General features: G+C 33.9%; 1 protein-coding gene across 1 annotated transcript in view; it reads left to right on the top strand.

Moving 5' to 3' along the window:
- Positions 1-17,765, top strand: part of afg2a (AFG2 AAA ATPase homolog A) — a 206,153-nt gene extending 188,388 nt beyond the window's left edge. Inside the window, exon 17 of the mRNA XM_061891613.1 lies at positions 16,698-17,765. Within this exon, the coding sequence (XP_061747597.1) occupies positions 16,698-16,895 (198 nt within the window). The 3' untranslated portion in view covers positions 16,896-17,765. The remainder of the gene's footprint in view (positions 1-16,697) is intronic.
- The last annotated feature ends 1,339 nt before the right edge of the window (positions 17,766-19,104 follow it).

Here is a 19,104-nt window from a genome sequence, read left to right as displayed (position 1 = left end):
TAAAAGTTGGCATTTCACTAAAAAATGATCACAATTTTACAAGAAAAGCTTAAAAGTTTGGCAATTTTATGAAAATAGTCACAATTTTATAAGAAAACTTTAACACTGTGTCAATATTATAATAATAATCATAGTTTTACTCAATAAATGTCACCAATGTACAAGAACAACAAAAAAATGGGCAATATTGTGAAAAAAGGCTGAATTTTACTTGGCAAATGTCGCCATTTTGCGTTAAAAAATAAATAATTTTACATGAAAAAAGTCATACTTTTACAAGTAAATATTCCAATATCACAGAAGCAGAAAGAACATGAGAAATTGTTCACAATTTTATATAAGAAAAAAGTCGACACATTGTGAGAAAAAGACTGCCTTGTAGTTCATTTTTTTGGTTTGTTTTAATTGGTTTTTAATCTTCATCATTTACTTATATTACAGTATGTCTCTATATACATATTTATGTTTTGTTTCTTTATTAATTTTGGCCGATTGGGGCACGTTTCAATTTTTTTCACACACCTGTTATTTCATACGTTGACCAGAAGGGGAGCACTTCAAATTGTTACACAAACTTGTTATTTCATATGTTGACCAGAAGGGGAGCACTTTAATTTCTTACCCACATTTGTTATTTCATATGTTGACCAGAGGGGGAGCACTTCAAATTGTTACACACACTTGTTATTTCATATGTTGACCAGAAGGGGAGCACTTCAAATTGTTACACAAACTTATTATTTCATATGTTGACCAGAAGGGGAGCACTTTAATTTCTTACCCACACTTGTTATTTCATATGTTAACCATAGGGGGAGCACTTTAATTTCTTACCCACACTTGTTATTTCATATGTTGACCAGAGGGGGAGCACTTCAAATTGTTACACAAACTTGTTATTTCATATGTTGACCAGAAGGGGAGCACTTTAATTTCTTAACCACACTTGTTATTTCATATGTTGACCAGAAGGGGAGCACTTTAATTTCTTACCCACATTTGTTATTTCATATGTTGACCAGAGGGGGAGCACTTCAAATTATTACACACACTTGTTATTTCATATGTTGACCAGAAGGGGAGCACTTCAAATTGTTACACAAACTTATTATTTCATATGTTGACCAAAAGGGGAGCACTTTAATTTCTTACCCACACTTGTTATTTCATATGTTGACCATAGGGGGAGCACTTTAATTTCTTACCCACACTTATTATTTCATATGTTGACCAGAGGGGGAGCACTTCAAATTGTTACACAAACTTTTTATTTCATATGTTGACCTGAAGGGGAGCACTTAAATTTTTTACCCACACTTGTTATTTCATATGTTGACCAGAAGGGGAGCACTTTAATTTCTTACCCACACTTGTTATTTCATATGTTGACCAGAGGGGGAGCACTTCAAATTGTTACACAAACTTGTTATTTCATATGTTGACCAGAAGGGGAGCACTTTAATTTCTTACCCACACTTGTTATTTCATATGTTGACCAAAGGGGGGAGCACTTTTAAAAGCGACACACAGTCAGTTTGGAACATCTTTCCTGTATGGGACCACCCTCATTTTGCTGGATGTCACCAGCAGGGGTGCAAATGAGATCTCTATTTTTTTGTGATGTTCTTAAGGTGGATGAGAAAGGAGTCAGGGACCACAGATGTCACCCGTGCCGCACTTTGGGCAACCCAGCTGTAGAAGCTAAGTGTTAATGTTCACTTTTGTACGCACATTAAATCAACAAAACAAAAAAACAACTTTGGAGCAATGTTCACGGACTGTAGTGTTTGGCTCTCTATTAGATGCAATGGTGTTTCTGTATTGGGACCATGATTTCGGTCCTAACTTGTTCCCACCTCCTCATATGGAAGCTTCTGTTCCTTCTTTGTGTCTCAAGAAGGGTAGAAGTAGAAGAACATAGCAGAGCTGAGTCTGCAGGTGGGTGTGTTTGGTAAATATGCCATCCCTGGACTCCCAGGTCCCGCACAGAATGAGGAGCTTTCATTGGTCTGATGAAGGGCGAGGACAAACACGCCCTGAAACCCCCCCCCCCCCCCCCCCCCCCCCCACCGCACCCCCCTACCCTTACACACTTAACTTTGTGTAACCCCAGCACAGGTGCTATCCCACCCGGGCCTTTCCAAAACACACCCTGGCAGCCAAGTGGCAGGACACATTTATAGTGAATACCGAGCCAGGACCTTCCCTTTGTGCTGCACTAACCCCTGTTCCACCGTGACGTGCTCACGTAACGTCATCAAGCTAGCGTCGTTAGCATTAGCTAATATGCTAGCTCGTGTTAGCATTATTAACTTACGACATTCTTTTGGTGTTGTTTCACAATTTCACAAATTCCTGAGTAAATTCACCAAAATGTCTGTTTAGCTGATTGTAGAGCTAGCTTGCGCTGCTAGTGGGTCCATGACTTCTGTTTTGTTTCATCAGCCGTTTTACTGCCTTGTTACAGGCACTGTTCGGAACCAATTAAGGTGTGGAAATAAAAATCCATCCATTTCCTACCGCTTATTCCATTTGGGGTGGCGGGTGGGACTGGTGCCTATCTCAGCTACAATCGGGCGGAAGGCGGGGTACACCCTGGACAAGTCGCCTCCTCATCGCAGGTGTACATAAACATTTCTGTGTAAATGTCTCCTTTCACAATCTGCCACTTATAGTCTGATGCGGCGAATATGTGATAAAATAATAGTTGTTTCTACAATTTAGTGGGTGTGGCTTATAGGTGCGCTCTATAGTTCAGAAAATACAGTTTTTTCAAAAGGAAAAAGGTACAAAATAAGGTATTTTCTCATCCAATCTCTGGAATAACACAGTCTGTATTTTATGGATTTTAACGGCCGCGTTATATAAAACTTTGGGACAAAAAGGTTTTTTTTTTTTTTTTTTAAAAAGGAGGTTTGACCCTGGAACAGACTATAGTTGAGTAACTTGTGTTTAAAAATGTCATTTACTCTTTGTACTTTCTCCTTCTGAAAAGTTTTCACCGTCAGGCTGACTTTTCTATGCTGGTGAAAGTCCTCTGCGCGCACACACACACACACACACGTGTAGTTCGTACCTTGTGGGGACCTCCAAATAAAGTCTACTCCCTCTTTAGGAGCAGCCTTTCTAGATATATAAAGAAGTGTATATACAACATGAATAATATATACATATTATGCACATAGAAAAAAGCTTGTTGGGAAAAATGAGTTGGAATTTCACAAGAAAAAGGTCATAATTTCCCAAGAAAAACTAACAATTTTGGCATAAATAATAAAAGTCGTAATTATATTCAACGCAAGTCAAAATTTTACAAGAAAACTAAACATTTGTGCAATATTATGATAAAAGTTGGAATTTTACTCAATAACAGTCGCAATTTTACAAGAAAAGCTTAAGATGTTGGCAATTTAATGAAGAGTTGTAATTTTACTCGACAAAAGTCAGAGTTTTATATGAAAACTTTGAAATCTTGGCAATGATAAAATATTCATGGAAATTTTACCTGGCAAAATGATGAAAAAAAGTCATAATTTTACTCAAAACCCCCCAAAAATTGGCAATATTGTGATAAAAGTCAGAGTTTATGTGACAAATGTCACCATTTTCCATTAAAAAGTAATAATTTTACACAAAAAAGTCATAACTTTACTCAAAAAATGTCACTGTTTTACAAAAACAACAAAAAAATGGGCAATATTGTGATAAAAGTCAGAGTTTTAAATCACAAATGTCACCATTTTGCATTAAAAAAGGAACAATTTAACATTAAAAAGTCATCAATTTTACAAGAAATTGTTGCAATATTACAGAAACAGAAAGAATAAGAGAAATTGTCCCTGATTTTATAAGAAAAAGTTGACACATTGTGAGAAAAAGACGGCTTTTAGTTCATTTATGGTTTTTATTTTTGTTTGTAATTGTTTTTTAATCTTCATTATTTACTGCAAGTTATTACAGTATGTCTCTATATACATATTTATTTATTTTTTTCATTTAATTTTGGCCAGAGGGGGCGCATTTCAATTTCTTACACACACTTGTTATTTCATATGTTGACCAGAGGGGGAGCACTTTTAAAAGCGACACACAGTCTATGTGAAAAAAATTACCTCCTTTTTGGGACCACCCTCATGTTGATAGATATCACCACAAATGAGACATTGTCTATTAGATGCAATGTTATTGGGACCATCATTTATGTCATCACTTCTTCACACCTCCTCATGTGGAAGATACTTTTCCTTCTTCATGTCTCAAGAAGGGTAGAAATACAAGAACACGCACACACATTTGTGTATTTCGTACCTTCTGGGGACCTCCAAATAATGTCTACTCCCTCTTTAGGAGCAGCCTTTCTAGATATATAAAGAAGTGTACATACAACATGAATAATATATACATACTATGCACATAGAAAAAAGCTTGTTGTGAAAAATGAGTTGGAATATCACAAGAAAAAGGTCACAATTTCACAAGAAAAACTCCAAATTTTGGCATAAATAATAAAAGTCGTAATTATATTCAAAACAAGTCCAAATTTTACAAGAAAAACTGAACTTTTGTGCAATATTATGATAAAAGTTGGAATTTTACTCAATAACAGTTGCAATTTTACAAGAAAAGCTTAAGATGTTGGCAATTTTATGAAGAGTTGTAATTTTACTCGACAAAAGTCACAGTTTTATATGAAAACTTTGAAATGTTGGCAATGATAAAATATTCATGGAAATTTTACTTGGCAAAATGATGAAAAAAAGTCATAATTTTACTCAAAACCCCCAAAAATTGGCAATATTGTGATAAAAGTCAGAGTTTATGTGACAAATGTCACCATTTTGCATTAAAAAGTAATAATTTTACACAAAATTCATAATTTTACTCAAAAAATGTCACTGTTTTACAAAAACAACAAAAAAATTGGCAATATTGTGATAAAAGTCAGAGTTTATGTGACAAATGTCACCATTTTGCATTAAAAAGTAATAATTTTACACAAAAAAGTCATAATTTTACTCAAAAAATGTCACAGTTTTACAAAAACAACAAAACAATTGGCAATATTGTGATAAAAGTCAGAGTTTTAAATCACAAATGTCACCATTTTGCATTAAAAAAGTAACAATTTTACATTAAAAAGTCATACATTTTACAAGAAATTGTTGCAATATTACAGAAACAGAAAGAATATGAGAAATTGTCCCTGATTTTATAAGAAAAAGTTGACACATTGTGAGAAAAAGACGGCGTTTAGTTCATTTATGGTTTTTATTTTTGTTTGTAATTGTTTTTTAATCTTCATTATTTACTGCAAGTTATTACAGTATGTCTCTATATACATATTTATTTATTTTTTTCATTTAATTTTGGCCAGAGGGGGCGCATTTCAATTTCTTACACACACTTGTTATTTCATATGTTGACCAGAGGGGGAGCACTTTTAAAAGCGACACACAGTCTATGTGAAAAAAATTACCTCCTTTTTGGGACCACCCTCATGTTGATAGATATCACCACAAATGAGACATTGTCTATTAGATGCAATGTTATTGGGACCATCATTTATGTCATCACTTCTTCACACCTCCTCATGTGGAAGATACTTTTCCTTCTTCATGTCTCAAGAAGGGTAGAAATACAAGAACACGCACACACATTTGTGTATTTCGTACCTTCTGGGGACCTCCAAATAATGTCTACTCCCTCTTTAGGAGCAGCCTTTCTAGATATATAAAGAAGTGTATTTACAACATGAATAATATATACATACTATGCACATAGAAAAAAGCTTGTTGTGAAAAATGAGTTGGAATATCACAAGAAAAAGGTCACAATTTCACAAGAAAAACTCCAAATTTTGGCATAAATAATAAAAGTCGTAATTATATTCAAAACAAGTCCAAATTTTACAAGAAAAACTGAACTTTTGTGCAATGTTATGATAAAAGTTGGAATTTTACTCAATAACAGTCGCAATTTTACAAGAAAAGCTTAAGATGTTGGCAATTTTATGAAGAGTTGTAATTTTACTCGACAAAAGTCACAGTTTTATATGAAAACTTTGAAATGTTGGCAATGATAAAATATTCATGGAAATTTTACTTGGCAAAATGATGAAAAAAAGTCATAATTTTACTCAAAACCCCCCAAAAATTGGCAATATTGTGATAAAAGTCAGAGTTTATGTGACAAATGTCACCATTTTGCATTAAAAAGTAATAATTTTACACAAAATTCATAATTTTACTCAAAAAATGTCACTGTTTTACAAAAACAACAAAAAAATTGGCAATATTGTGATAAAAGTCAGAGTTTATGTGACAAATGTCACCATTTTGCATTAAAAAGTAATAATTTTACACAAAAAAGTCATAATTTTACTCAAAAAATGTCACAGTTTTACAAGAACAACAAAAAAATTGGCAATATTGTGATAAAAGTCAGAGTTTTAAATCACAAATGTCACCATTTTGCATTAAAAAAGTAACAATTTTACATTAAAAAGTCATACATTTTACAAGAAATTGTTGCAATATTACAGAAACAGAAAGAATATGAGAAATTGTCCCTGATTTTATAAGAAAAAGTTGACACATTGTGAGAAAAAGACGGCTTTTAGTTCATTTATGGTTTTTATTTTTGTTTGTAATTGTTTTTTAATCTTCATTATTTACTGCAAGTTATTACAGTATGTCTCTATATCCATATTTATTTATTTTTTTCATTTAATTTTGGCCAGAGGGGGCGCATTTCAATTTCTTACACACACTTGTTATTTCATATGTTGACCAGAGGGGGAGCACTTTTAAAAGCGACACACAGTCTATGTGAAAAAAATTACCTCCTTTTTGGGACCACCCTCATGTTGATAGATATCACCACAAATGAGACATTGTCTATTAGATGCAATGTTATTGGGACCATCATTTATGTCATCACTTCTTCACACCTCCTCATGTGGAAGATACTTTTCCTTCTTCATGTCTCAAGAAGGGTAGAAATACAAGAACACGCACACACATTTGTGTATTTCGTACCTTCTGGGGACCTCCAAATAATGTCTACTCCCTCTTTAGGAGCAGCCTTTCTAGATATATAAAGAAGTGTATATACAACATGAATAATATATACATACTATGCACATAGAAAAAAGCTTGTTGTGAAAAATGAGTTGGAATATCACAAGAAAAAGGTCACAATTTCACAAGAAAAACTCCAAATTTTGGCATAAATAATAAAAGTCGTAATTATATTCAAAACAAGTCCAAATTTTACAAGAAAAACTGAACTTTTGTGCAATATTATGATAAAAGTTGGAATTTTACTCAATAACAGTTGCAATTTTACAAGAAAAGCTTAAGATGTTGGCAATTTTATGAAGAGTTGTAATTTTACTCGACAAAAGTCACAGTTTTATATGAAAACTTTGAAATGTTGGCAATGATAAAATATTCACGGAAATTTTACTTGGCAAAATGATGAAAAAAAGTCATAATTTTACTCAAAACCCCCCAAAAATTGGCAATATTGTGATAAAAGTCAGAGTTTATGTGACAAATGTCACCATTTTGCATTAAAAAGTAATAATTTTACACAAAATTCATAATTTTACTCAAAAAATGTCACTGTTTTACAAAAACAACAAAAAAATTGGCAATATTGTGATAAAAGTCAGAGTTTATGTGACAAATGTCACCATTTTGCATTAAAAAGTAATAATTTTACACAAAAAAGTCATAATTTTACTCAAAAAATGTCACAGTTTTACAAGAACAAAAAAATTGGCAATATTGTGATAAAAGTCAGAGTTTTAAATCACAAATGTCACCATTTTGCATTAAAAAAGTAACAATTTTACATTAAAAAGTCATACATTTTACAAGAAATTGTTGCAATATTACAGAAACAGAAAGAATATGAGAAATTGTCCCTGATTTTATAAGAAAAAGTTGACACATTGTGAGAAAAAGACGGCTTTTAGTTCATTTATGGTTTTTATTTTTGTTTGTAATTGTTTTTTAATTTTCATTATTTACTTCAAGTTATTACAGTATGTCTCTATATACATATTTATTTATTTTTTTCATTAATTTTGGCCAAAGGGAGTGCATTTCACTTTCTTACACACACTTGTTATTTCATATGTTGACCAGAGGGGGAGCACTTTTAAAAGCGACACACAGTCAATGTGACAAATCACTTACCTTTTAGGACCCCCCTCATGTTGATAGATATCACCACAAGTGAGACATTGTCTATTAGATGCAATGTTATTGGGACCATCATTTATGTCATCACTTCTTCACACCTCCTCATATGGAAGATAATTTTCCTTCCTCATGTCTCAAGAAGGGTAGAAATACAAGAACACACACACACCAAGTTGTTGTTTGGTTCTTGTGGGGACCACCCTTTCTACAGGTTGTGGAGGCATGAAAAAAATGGTGTAAAATGTCCACTGCCCAGTTAGCTCATACAAGTCTTTAAATCTCTGGATTGATGAAGTAATGTGCTGATCAGTCTTACTGGGGACCCTGGGGAAAAAGAGTCCACATGTTTCATGGGGACCAAGTTGAAATAATTTTGCATCATTCACGCAAAATTGTACGTGACTACTGAGGACCATTAAAAAAAAAAAGTTCAAATTACATATATTAAGTCTATTAAAAATCACTTAGGCATCTTCAGAATGGATCTGACTATCATTTAAAAAGGTTTCCCTTAGGGGACCTGTTTTTGTGTCCCCATACCGTCAGAGGTTTCCTAAAGGTGACTGTAAACTGAGCGATGTCCCCACTAAGTCAGCATTGCCAGAACACACACACACAAATACACACACCAAGTTGTTGATCAGGACTTGTGGGGACCACCCTTTCTACAGGTGGTGGAGGCATAAAAAAATTGGGTAAAATGGCCACGTCTTTAAATCTGTGGATTGATGAAGTAATGTGCTGATCAGTCTTACTGGGGACCCTGGGGAAAAAGAGTTACTATGGTTCATGGGGACCAAATTTAAATCACTTTGCATAATTCACACACATTTGTTCGTGACTACTGAGGGCCATTAAAAATAGTTCAAATTACATATATTAAGTCTATCAAAAATCACTTAGGCATCTTCAGAATGGATCTGACTATCATTTAAAAAGGTTTCCCTTAGGGGACCTGTTTTTTGTGTCCCCATACTGTCAGAGGTTTCCTAAAGGTGACTGTGTAAACAGAACGATGTCCCCACTAAGTCAGCATTGCCAGAACACACACACACACACACACACACCAAGTTGTTGATCAGGACTTGTGGGGACCACCCTTTCTACAGGTGGTGGAAGCATATAAAAAAATGAGGTAAAATGGCCACGTCTTTAAATCTGTGGATTGAAGAAGTAATGTGCTGATCAGTCTTACTGGGGACCCTGGGGACAAAGAGTTAATATGGTTCATGGGGACTAAAGTTAAATCACTTTGCATAATTCACACACATTTGTTCGTGACTACTGAGGACCATTAAAAAAAAGTTCAAATTACATATATTAAGTCTATTAAAAATCACTTAGGCATCTTCAGAATGGATGTGACTATCATTTAAAAAGGTTTCCCTTAGGGGACTTGTTTTTGTGTCCCCATACCGTCAGAGGTTTCCTAAAGGTGACTGTGTAAACAGAGCGATGTCCCCATTAAGTCATCATTGCCAGAACACACACACACAAAAACACACACCAAGTTGTTGATCAGGACTTGTGGGGACCACCCTTTCTACAGGTTGTGGAGGCATAAAAAAATTAGGTAAAATGGCCACGTCTTTAAATCTGTGGATTGATGAAGTAATGTGCTGATCAGTCTTACTGGGGACCCTGGGGAAAAAGTGTCAATATGGTTCATGGGGACCAAATTTAAATCACTTTGCATAATTCACACACATTTGTACGTGACTACTGAGGACCATTAAAAAAAAGTTCAAATTACATATATTAAGTCTATCAAAAATCACTTAGGCATCTTCAGAATGGATCTGACTATCATTTAAAAAGGTTTCCCTTAGGGGACCTGTTTTTTGTGTCCCCATACCGTCAGAGGTTTACTAAAGGTGACTGTGTAAACAGAACGATGTCCCCACTAAGTCAGCATTGCCAGAACACACACACACAAACACACACACCAAGTTGTTGATCAGGACTTGTGGGGACCACCCTTTCTACAGGTGGTGGAAGCATATAAAAAAATTGGGTAAAATGGCCACGTCTTTAAATCTGTGGATTAATGAAGTAATGTGCTGATCAGTCTTACTGGGGACCCCGGGGAAAAAGTGTTAATATGGTTCATGGGGACCAAATTTAAATCACTTTGCATAATTCACACACATTTGTTCGTGACTACTGAGGACCATTAAAAAAAAGTTCAAATTACATATATTAAGTCTATTAAAAATCACTTAGGCATCTTCAGAATGGATCTGACTATCATTTAAAAAGGTTTCCCTTAGGGGACCTGTTTTTTGGTTCCATACCGTCAGAGGTTTCCTAAAGGTGACTATGTAAACAGAGCGATGTCCCCACTAAGTCAGCATTGCCAGAACACACACACACAGAGTTTATGATGGTGTGTCTTCTTCGACCCACGTGATCCCCCCTTCCCCCTCCCTCTCGGTCTTCACATGGAGTTGTGGTCAGGCCATGTTTCTCTTGGCGAGGCCGCACCACTGCAGATGCTTCCTCTTTGGCTTTTTTGGGGAATCAAACATTTTATTTCTGGCCAAGAGTTTGCTTCCGTGTTCCATCGCCGGGTCGGAGCATAGCCAGGAACACTCCGGAGTTGAACGAAAACAATGAAAAACGGTAACTTATCCGTTCCAGGGTCAAAGTGTGGCTGATATTGAAGGCGTGGTTTACACTGTTGTCCTTTCAGACGTGTTGTACTGAGCAGCCAGGACAGCTTCTTCATCATTTAGTGGCCAAACTTGTTTCCCTGAGGCAAAAAGTTTGTGGAACCCAAGATTAGAAGTTCAAGTAGCAAGATTAATCTACATATAAATGTGATCAATGCAATATTTTTTTAGTGATTAATCGCATAAATTAACTGGTTATTTAATTAGATTTTATTAAGTTGACTTCCAGTGGTTAGCGTTTAGCTACTTCAGCGCACAGAAAGTATCAAAGTATCATGAGTGTGGTCCTCGCGGGGAGAAGTTTGAGTCCATAAAAGTACAAACCCCGTTTCCATATGAGTTGGGAAATTGTGTTTGATGTAAATATAAACAGAATACAATGATTTGCGAATAATTTTCAAGCCATATTCAGTTGAATATGCTACAAAGACAACATATTTGATGTTCAAACTCATAAACCGTTATTTTTGTGCAAATAATCGTTAACTTTAGAATTTGATGCCAGCAACACGTGACAAAGAAGTTGGGAAATGTGGCAATGAATACTGATAAAGTTGAGGAATGCTCATCAAACACTTATTTGGAACATCCCACAGGTGTAATTGGGAACAGGTGGGTGCCATGATTGGCTATAAAAACAGCTTCCCAAAAAATGCTCAGTCTTTCACAAGAAAGGATGGGGCGAGGTACACCCCTTTGTCCACAACTGCGTGAGCAAATAGTCAAACAGTTTAAGAACAACCTTTCTCAAAGTGACATTGCAAGACATTTAGGGATTTCAACATCTACGCTCCATAATATCATCAAAAAGTTCAGAGAATCTGGAGAAATCACTCCACGTAAGCGGCATGGCCGGAAACCGTGACCTTCCATCCCTCGGACGGCACTGTATCAAAAACCCACATCAATCTCTAAAGGATATCACCACATGGGCTCAGGAACACTTCAGAAAACCACTGTCACTATATACAGTTGGTCGCTACATCTGTAAGTGCAAGTTAAAGCTTTACTATGCAAAGCCAAAGCCATTTATCAACAACATCCAGAATTGAAACAAACTTCTCTGGGCTCAAGATCATCTAAGATAGACTGTTGCAAAGTGGAAAAGTGTTCTGTGGTCTGACGGGTCCACATTTCAAATTGTTTTTGGAAATATTTGACATTGTGTCATCCGGACCAAAGGGGAAGCGAACCATCCAGACTGTTATCGACGCAACGTGTAAAAGCCAGCATGTGTGATGGTATGGGGGTGCATTAGTGCCCAAGGCATGGGTAACTTACACATCTGTGAAGGCACCATTAATGCTGAAAGGTACATACAGGTTTTGGAGCAACATATGTTGTCATCCAAGCAACATTATCATGGACGCCCCTGCTTATTTCAGCAAGACAAGTGTTATAACAGTTAAAAAAAAAAAGAGTGCGGGTACTTTCCTGGCCCGCCTGCAGTCCAGACCTGTCTCCCATGGAAAATGTGTGAAGCGTAAAATAGGACAGCAGAGACCCCGGACTGTTGAAGGACTGAAGCTCTACATAAAACAAGAATGGGAAAGAATTCCACTTTCAAAGCTTCAACAATTAGTTTCCTCAGTTCCCAAACGTTTATTGAGTGTTGTTGAAAGAAAAGGTGATGTAACACAGTGGTGAACATGCCCTTTCCCAACTACTTTGGCACGTGTTGCAGCCATGAAATTCTAAGTTTGAACATGAAATATGTTGTCTTTGTAGCATATTCAACTGAATATGGCTTGAAAAGGATTTGCAAATCATTGTATTCTGTTTATATTTACATCCAACACAATTTCCCAACTCATTTACACTCAACAAACTTAATCCTTTCTCGCCGTCTTGTGCTGAGCATCCAGGACACTTGCATTTCACCACTTCTGTGGTCGTCGTCACACTTTGTTGTCTGCCAAGAGGAAGTCCTCACTCTTGGCAGACAAGGAAGGAGACAACTTTTCCCGCTGGAGTCAAGTGCGGCGTGTCCTGGGGGGCTGTGGCTCCTCTAAATGTGGCCATTGTGCGCGCTGGGGGAGGGGCCTGCCTGGAGACACAAGGGCGGATTGATGCTCAACACACACACACACACACACACACACACACACAAGCGCTTCATTAAGGTCTGATCCGCTCACTGAGCGCCTTTGTTGAAGGGAGGAAGCCCAAAAGTACACCAGACTGAGCGGCCATGTTGGAATGTTCTGGCAAAACTTGTTGTGGAAATGTGCTTTTTATTTTTTTGTTGGGGGGGGGGGGGGGCATGTTGTCGTCACGGCTCCTGCCTTCTGAGCAAAGAGCATGCTGTTGTGTTTAGAGTAGTCTGTGTGCAGCTGACTTTGTAAACAAGAACAAAAATATGTTACTAATAATAAAATATCAATCCACACACACTTGATTATTCCCATTAGCCCGTTTTCTGTGTTAGGATTCAGGTTGCATAGAAATATAAATTCTTGTCTCACATAAATATTGTGGATGATTGACAGCCTTCCAAAAAAAGGGCAGTTCCCCTTTAAGATAGCTAACGATTAGCATCAGCTAGCTGAGTGTAATATTTTAATATGGTAATATTGTATAAGGTTCAAATATGGTTTATTACAAGATAATACTATTATTATATTTATGACATTATTATTATTAGACATATTACATTATTATTATGATTATTATTAGATATAGGGCATTATTATTATTATTATTAGAGATGTGACATTATTATCACTATTATTATTATTATCTGATAAATGACATTATTGTTATTATTAGATATATGACATTATTTTTATTATGCATGTGACAATATTAATATTATACATATTAAGTTAATGTAATATTAAATATTAAGATAAATGGCAATATTGTTATTATTATTATTAGATATATGACATTAGTATTATTAGACATATGACATTATTATTATTATTATTATTATTATTAGCTATATGACATTGTTATTGTTGGATACGTGACATTATTATTATTATTATTAGATAGGAAATGATTATTATTGGGTATATGACATGATTATTATTATTATTAGATATATGACATTATTATTAAATTATATATGATATTATTATTACTATTATTATCAGATATAGGGCATTATTATTATTATTATTATTAGATATGTGACATTATTATCACTATTATTATTATTGACATTATTTTTATCATGCATGTGACAATATTAATATTATAAATATTAAGTTAATTTAATATTAAATATTAAGATACATGGCAATATTATTATTATTATTATTAGATATATGACATTATTATTATCATTATTATTATTATTATTATTAGCTATACGACATTGTTATTGTTAGATACGTGACATTATTATTATTATTATTATTAGATGTGAAATTATTATTATTAGGTATATGACATGATTATTATTATTATTAGATTTTTGACATTATTATTAAATTTTATATGACATTATTATTACTATTATTATCAGATGTATGGCATTATTATTATTATTAGATGTGTGACATTATTATTACTATTACTATTATCAGATAAATACAATTATTATTATTACATACATGACATTATTATTATTATTATTACTATTAGATATGAAATTATTATTATTAGTATATGACATGATTATTATTATTATTAGATATATGACATTATTATCAAATTATATATGACTTAATTATTACTATTATTATTATCACATTAATAAAATTATTATAATGACATACATGACATTATTATTTTCTGATAAATGACTTTATTGTTATTATTAGATATATGACATTATTTTAATTATGCATGTGACAATATTAATATTATAAATATTAAGTTACTTTAATATTAAATATTAAGATAGATGGAAATATTATTATTATTATTAGATATATGACATTATTATTATAATTAGGATTATGAAATTTTTGTCATTATTATTAGATATATGGCTTTATTATTATTATATGAATCACATTATTATTATTATCATTATTATATATCCATCCATTTTTCTACCGCTTTATAGAAATATATATATATCTATATATGTATTTTTTATTAGATATATGAAATATTATTAGATTTATGACATTGTTATTTTAGATATATGAAATATTATTAGATATATGACATTATCATTATTATTATTATTATTAAATACATGGCATACTATTATTAGATCTATGAAATATTATTAGATACATGACATTATAATTAGGTTTATTTTTTTATGAGATATGACGTATTAGATATACAAAATACTTTTATTAGATGTACGATGTATTAGATATTACCTAATTTTATCAGATATATGACATATTTTTGTTAGTTATGAAATATATTTATTAGCTATATGACTTTATTTTTAGATAAATTACATATTTGTTTTATATATGAAATACAATTTTATTTTGTTTACATATTGTTATTAGATGTATGAATATTTGTATTAGTTATGACATAATATTAGATATATGACATATCTTTATCAGATATATGAGATGATTTTACAAACATTTTAATGATTCAATACTTTCTTTGTTTTCCTTTTTTCAGATTTTAGATTCCCCCCATTTTTTTACTTTTGAATATTAATGATCATATTATTCACATTTTTTGAGTTCTCTTTTTACATTTTCTTATTTGAAATAAAATGTAGATTCAATTTTTTTATGATTTTATATATATATATATATATACATATATATATATATATAGTATTATATTTATGAAATACTTTTATTAGGTCAATGACATAATATTATATATAGATAGATTAAAGATTTTGTTTCATATTTTTACATTTTTTAATGATTTAATCCTTTTTTGTTTTCCTTTTTTCTCAGCTGATTCAGATTTTAGATTTGTTTTTCTTCACTTTTTTCCTTCTGAATATCAATAACCATATTATTCACATTGTTGAGTTCTCTTTTGACATTGTTTTATTTTAAATAGGTGGATTCCATTTTTTTTATGATTTTATTTTTTTGAACCGTTGTCACATTTTAGCCATTTTTAAATCAATTTAGTATTTTATTTGTTGTCTCCCCCCCCCCCCCCCCCAGTGATTTCATATTTTTTTTATCTTATTTTATTGTGTATATTTTATTATAAATTGATATTTTTTCCCCATTTTATTTCTCTTTATTTACTCCGTAATTTCAAGGATTTAATGGATTTGTGTGCTCCTAATTTAACGTGATTAATTATTACCGTACGTCCTGCAGGGCCATCAGCGTCTCGACCCCCGCACTTTAATTCCCGTCCTGCTCAAACTCGGCGAGCTCTTCACGACGTCGGCGCGGTTACTGGGATGGCGTCTCCTTGTTGAGTTTTGCTGCGGTCATGACCAGTTGTGTAATGACAGCCTGTGACCACCAGGCGGACCACCTCCAGGACAGCAAATCACTTTTCTATGCGTCAACACCGTTTGTAAGACAACAATAAACAAATGTGCAATGCATTATCGCATTTTGTGCTAGGTCTCTGTGCACCCGCATTATTGTTAGAGCCGTAGAAGGTCAACCCCACCCTGTTTCTGGGTTTGCTATGTCTCTGAAGGGGGTCTCTGTAGGGGGGCGAGTGGGGTAATAAAAAAGGCAAGGCTTCCGTAATGTTTTTCAGATCAACTAGGGCGATGCGGATTGAATGTGTTGGGCATAGATGGTCTCCCAAAGCTTTGGAGTAAAAATATCTAAATGAGCTACTCTGTCTGGGATTCATTCAAAACCAGCTTATGTGTCATCTAACGAACCTGGGGGGTGACCGGCAGAAGATCTAGTCAGAACGCAACAGTAACAACTCGTGTGTTGTGTGTCCCCAGATAACGGCCGTGTGCAGAGAGGCGGCCCTGCTGGCGCTGCAGGAGGACATCCAAGCTCAGCGCGTCAACGCCCAACATTTCCAGGGCGCCCTGGGCGTGGTCAGGCCGCGCGTGCCCGACTCTCTGCTACAGTCCTACGCCGCCTACCAGCAGAGGCACGCCGCCATGGCCCCGCCCTCCTTCCCTGCGTCGCCTTGAAAGCAAACGATGCAATAAAAAACAGGTTAAATCAGGCTCCGGCTCGCAAGATCAGCTTGTGAATGATGAAAATAGAGAAAATGAAAGAAACCTCTGTCTAAATGTGTCCACTGGATGGCGCCATAGTATTTCAAGTGTAACCCACGTCGCACAGGAAATGGTGAAAGATGGCGTGTCAGCTGACTATAAGCACCCTGTGGTCCAATCAGCAATCGGCTGGCAGCAGATGGCGACAGACTGATGCACAATACCTTCTTTCATTGTAAACGAGCCAGTCAACGGGTAAACACAACAAAACGGTAAGATGCAAAGACTTAAAAGGTTTTAGTGGCCACATGTGTGGACAGAACCTTTTAGCTCTTATTTCCAAAATGGTATACACTACTGAATTGGGGTCTAATGGCCACTTATGTGGACACTTATACTGCCATCTGGTGGTGTCAGAAGAGTATAACATACAATGGAATTTGGAAAAAAATAAGAATAAGCATGTCACTAGACATGTAGTACATGTTTGTGTACTTACGGACTAAGTACGTCATATAATAAGATGATTTTTTGTTTTTTTTATTCTAATTAGGGTCCAATAGGCCCAAATAGCAAAGAGAAATCAAAAAAGCATGTAAACAAACAGCTTGGGCCTAAAGAGGTTAAGTCATCTTGACCATCATCTTTTTAGTTGGAGTCCCATGCAGCGCTTGCAATTGGTTGCATGCACGATGCGCACCCTGAACTCCATTGTAAAAATATGTTTCTACATCTGTTGTGTTCTATTTTATTTTATGCTTAAATCTTACACATTGGTTAATTTTGTAGTTATGTGACCTTGATTTTTTTTTAATTATCATTAAATCTACATTGAAAACACAAGATACACTTGCAGTTAGTGCACCAACTCAAAAACCCTCCCTCCACCTCCATTCACACTCACTCACACAAAATAGTTCTTTCCTTCTGTTATTACAATTCTGGTTCCTACAATATATCCATCCATTAATTTTCTACCACTTTTCCCTTTTGGGGAGGCGGGGGGTGCTGGAGCCTATCTTAGATGCATTTGGGCGGAAGGCGTCGTACACCCTGGACAAATCGCCACCTCATCGCAGGGCCAACACAGATAGACAGACAACATTCACACTCTAGGGTCATTACCATCATACTTTAAATTGGTAACATAACTATTTTATTATCGACTATAATTACTGTAATTACAAAAATATGATTTAAATACGTCAATCAGTTAATGTTTTAGAGATGATTCAAACTGGCTTATTTTTATAGATTTGTCATTATTTCTATTTATATAATCTATGTTTTTGTTTTGTTTTAATCAAATAAATTCTTCAATTTTGCTTTTTTCTCAATTGACTCAGATTTTTTTGTTTGTAGAATTTTGTTTTTATATTATTTGATGCTTTTAAATAGCAACAATTCAGGGTTGTTTTTTTTTACATTCCTTAATTTTTGTTTTTTACATTTTTAATTTTAGTGTTTTTTTAATGTCTGTTACATTTTAGCTTGCATTGGTTTTGTGTCATTTTAAACTTTTGTAAAACTATTTTTTGTTTATCTAATTATTTTTGGTTTTCTTGTAAAAAAAAAATTGTTTTACTTTTATTTTTACTTTATAATAGATTTTTTTTTTCCATTTTCTAATCTATTTTAGGTTTTAATTAAGGGAAAATAAATTATATCTTCCAGGGTTTTATTTATTTATTGCCTATTTTTAAACTTTTATTAAATTTTCCAAATTAAATCCTATTTTCTCTCAGCTCATTCAGGTTTTTAGTTTTATTTATTTATTTATTTACAATATTTTCTCATTAAAACAAACACATCAATTTCTTTTTACATTATTTAATCTCTCTTTTGTATGTGTAATCACTCTTTTAAACATTTATACACAAAGTATGTTTATTTTTATTTTTTTAATGTCAGTATTCTGGATCTGTGTTGCTGAATCTTTTGCAATTTTTTCAATTAATAATGGAGACATCAAAGAAGAAAGCTGCAGGTGGGAAGCGGTGTATTGCGGCTGCCTTTAGCAACACAAACGCAGCCGGTGTTTCCTTGTTTAAAATTCCCAAAGGTGAAGCTTTACTATGGAACAGAGCGGTCAAGCGAACATGGTTCTCTATTACATGTAGACACATTTACTAGGATAACGCTGGAAAATCCCTTATCTGCTTATTGTGTTACTAGTGTTTTA

This window comes from Nerophis ophidion, linkage group LG29 (genome assembly GCF_033978795.1).
Source record: "Nerophis ophidion isolate RoL-2023_Sa linkage group LG29, RoL_Noph_v1.0, whole genome shotgun sequence".
In the NCBI taxonomy this organism is placed as follows: domain Eukaryota; kingdom Metazoa; phylum Chordata; class Actinopteri; order Syngnathiformes; family Syngnathidae; genus Nerophis; species Nerophis ophidion.
This window is presented reverse-complemented; position numbering and strand designations above follow the sequence as displayed.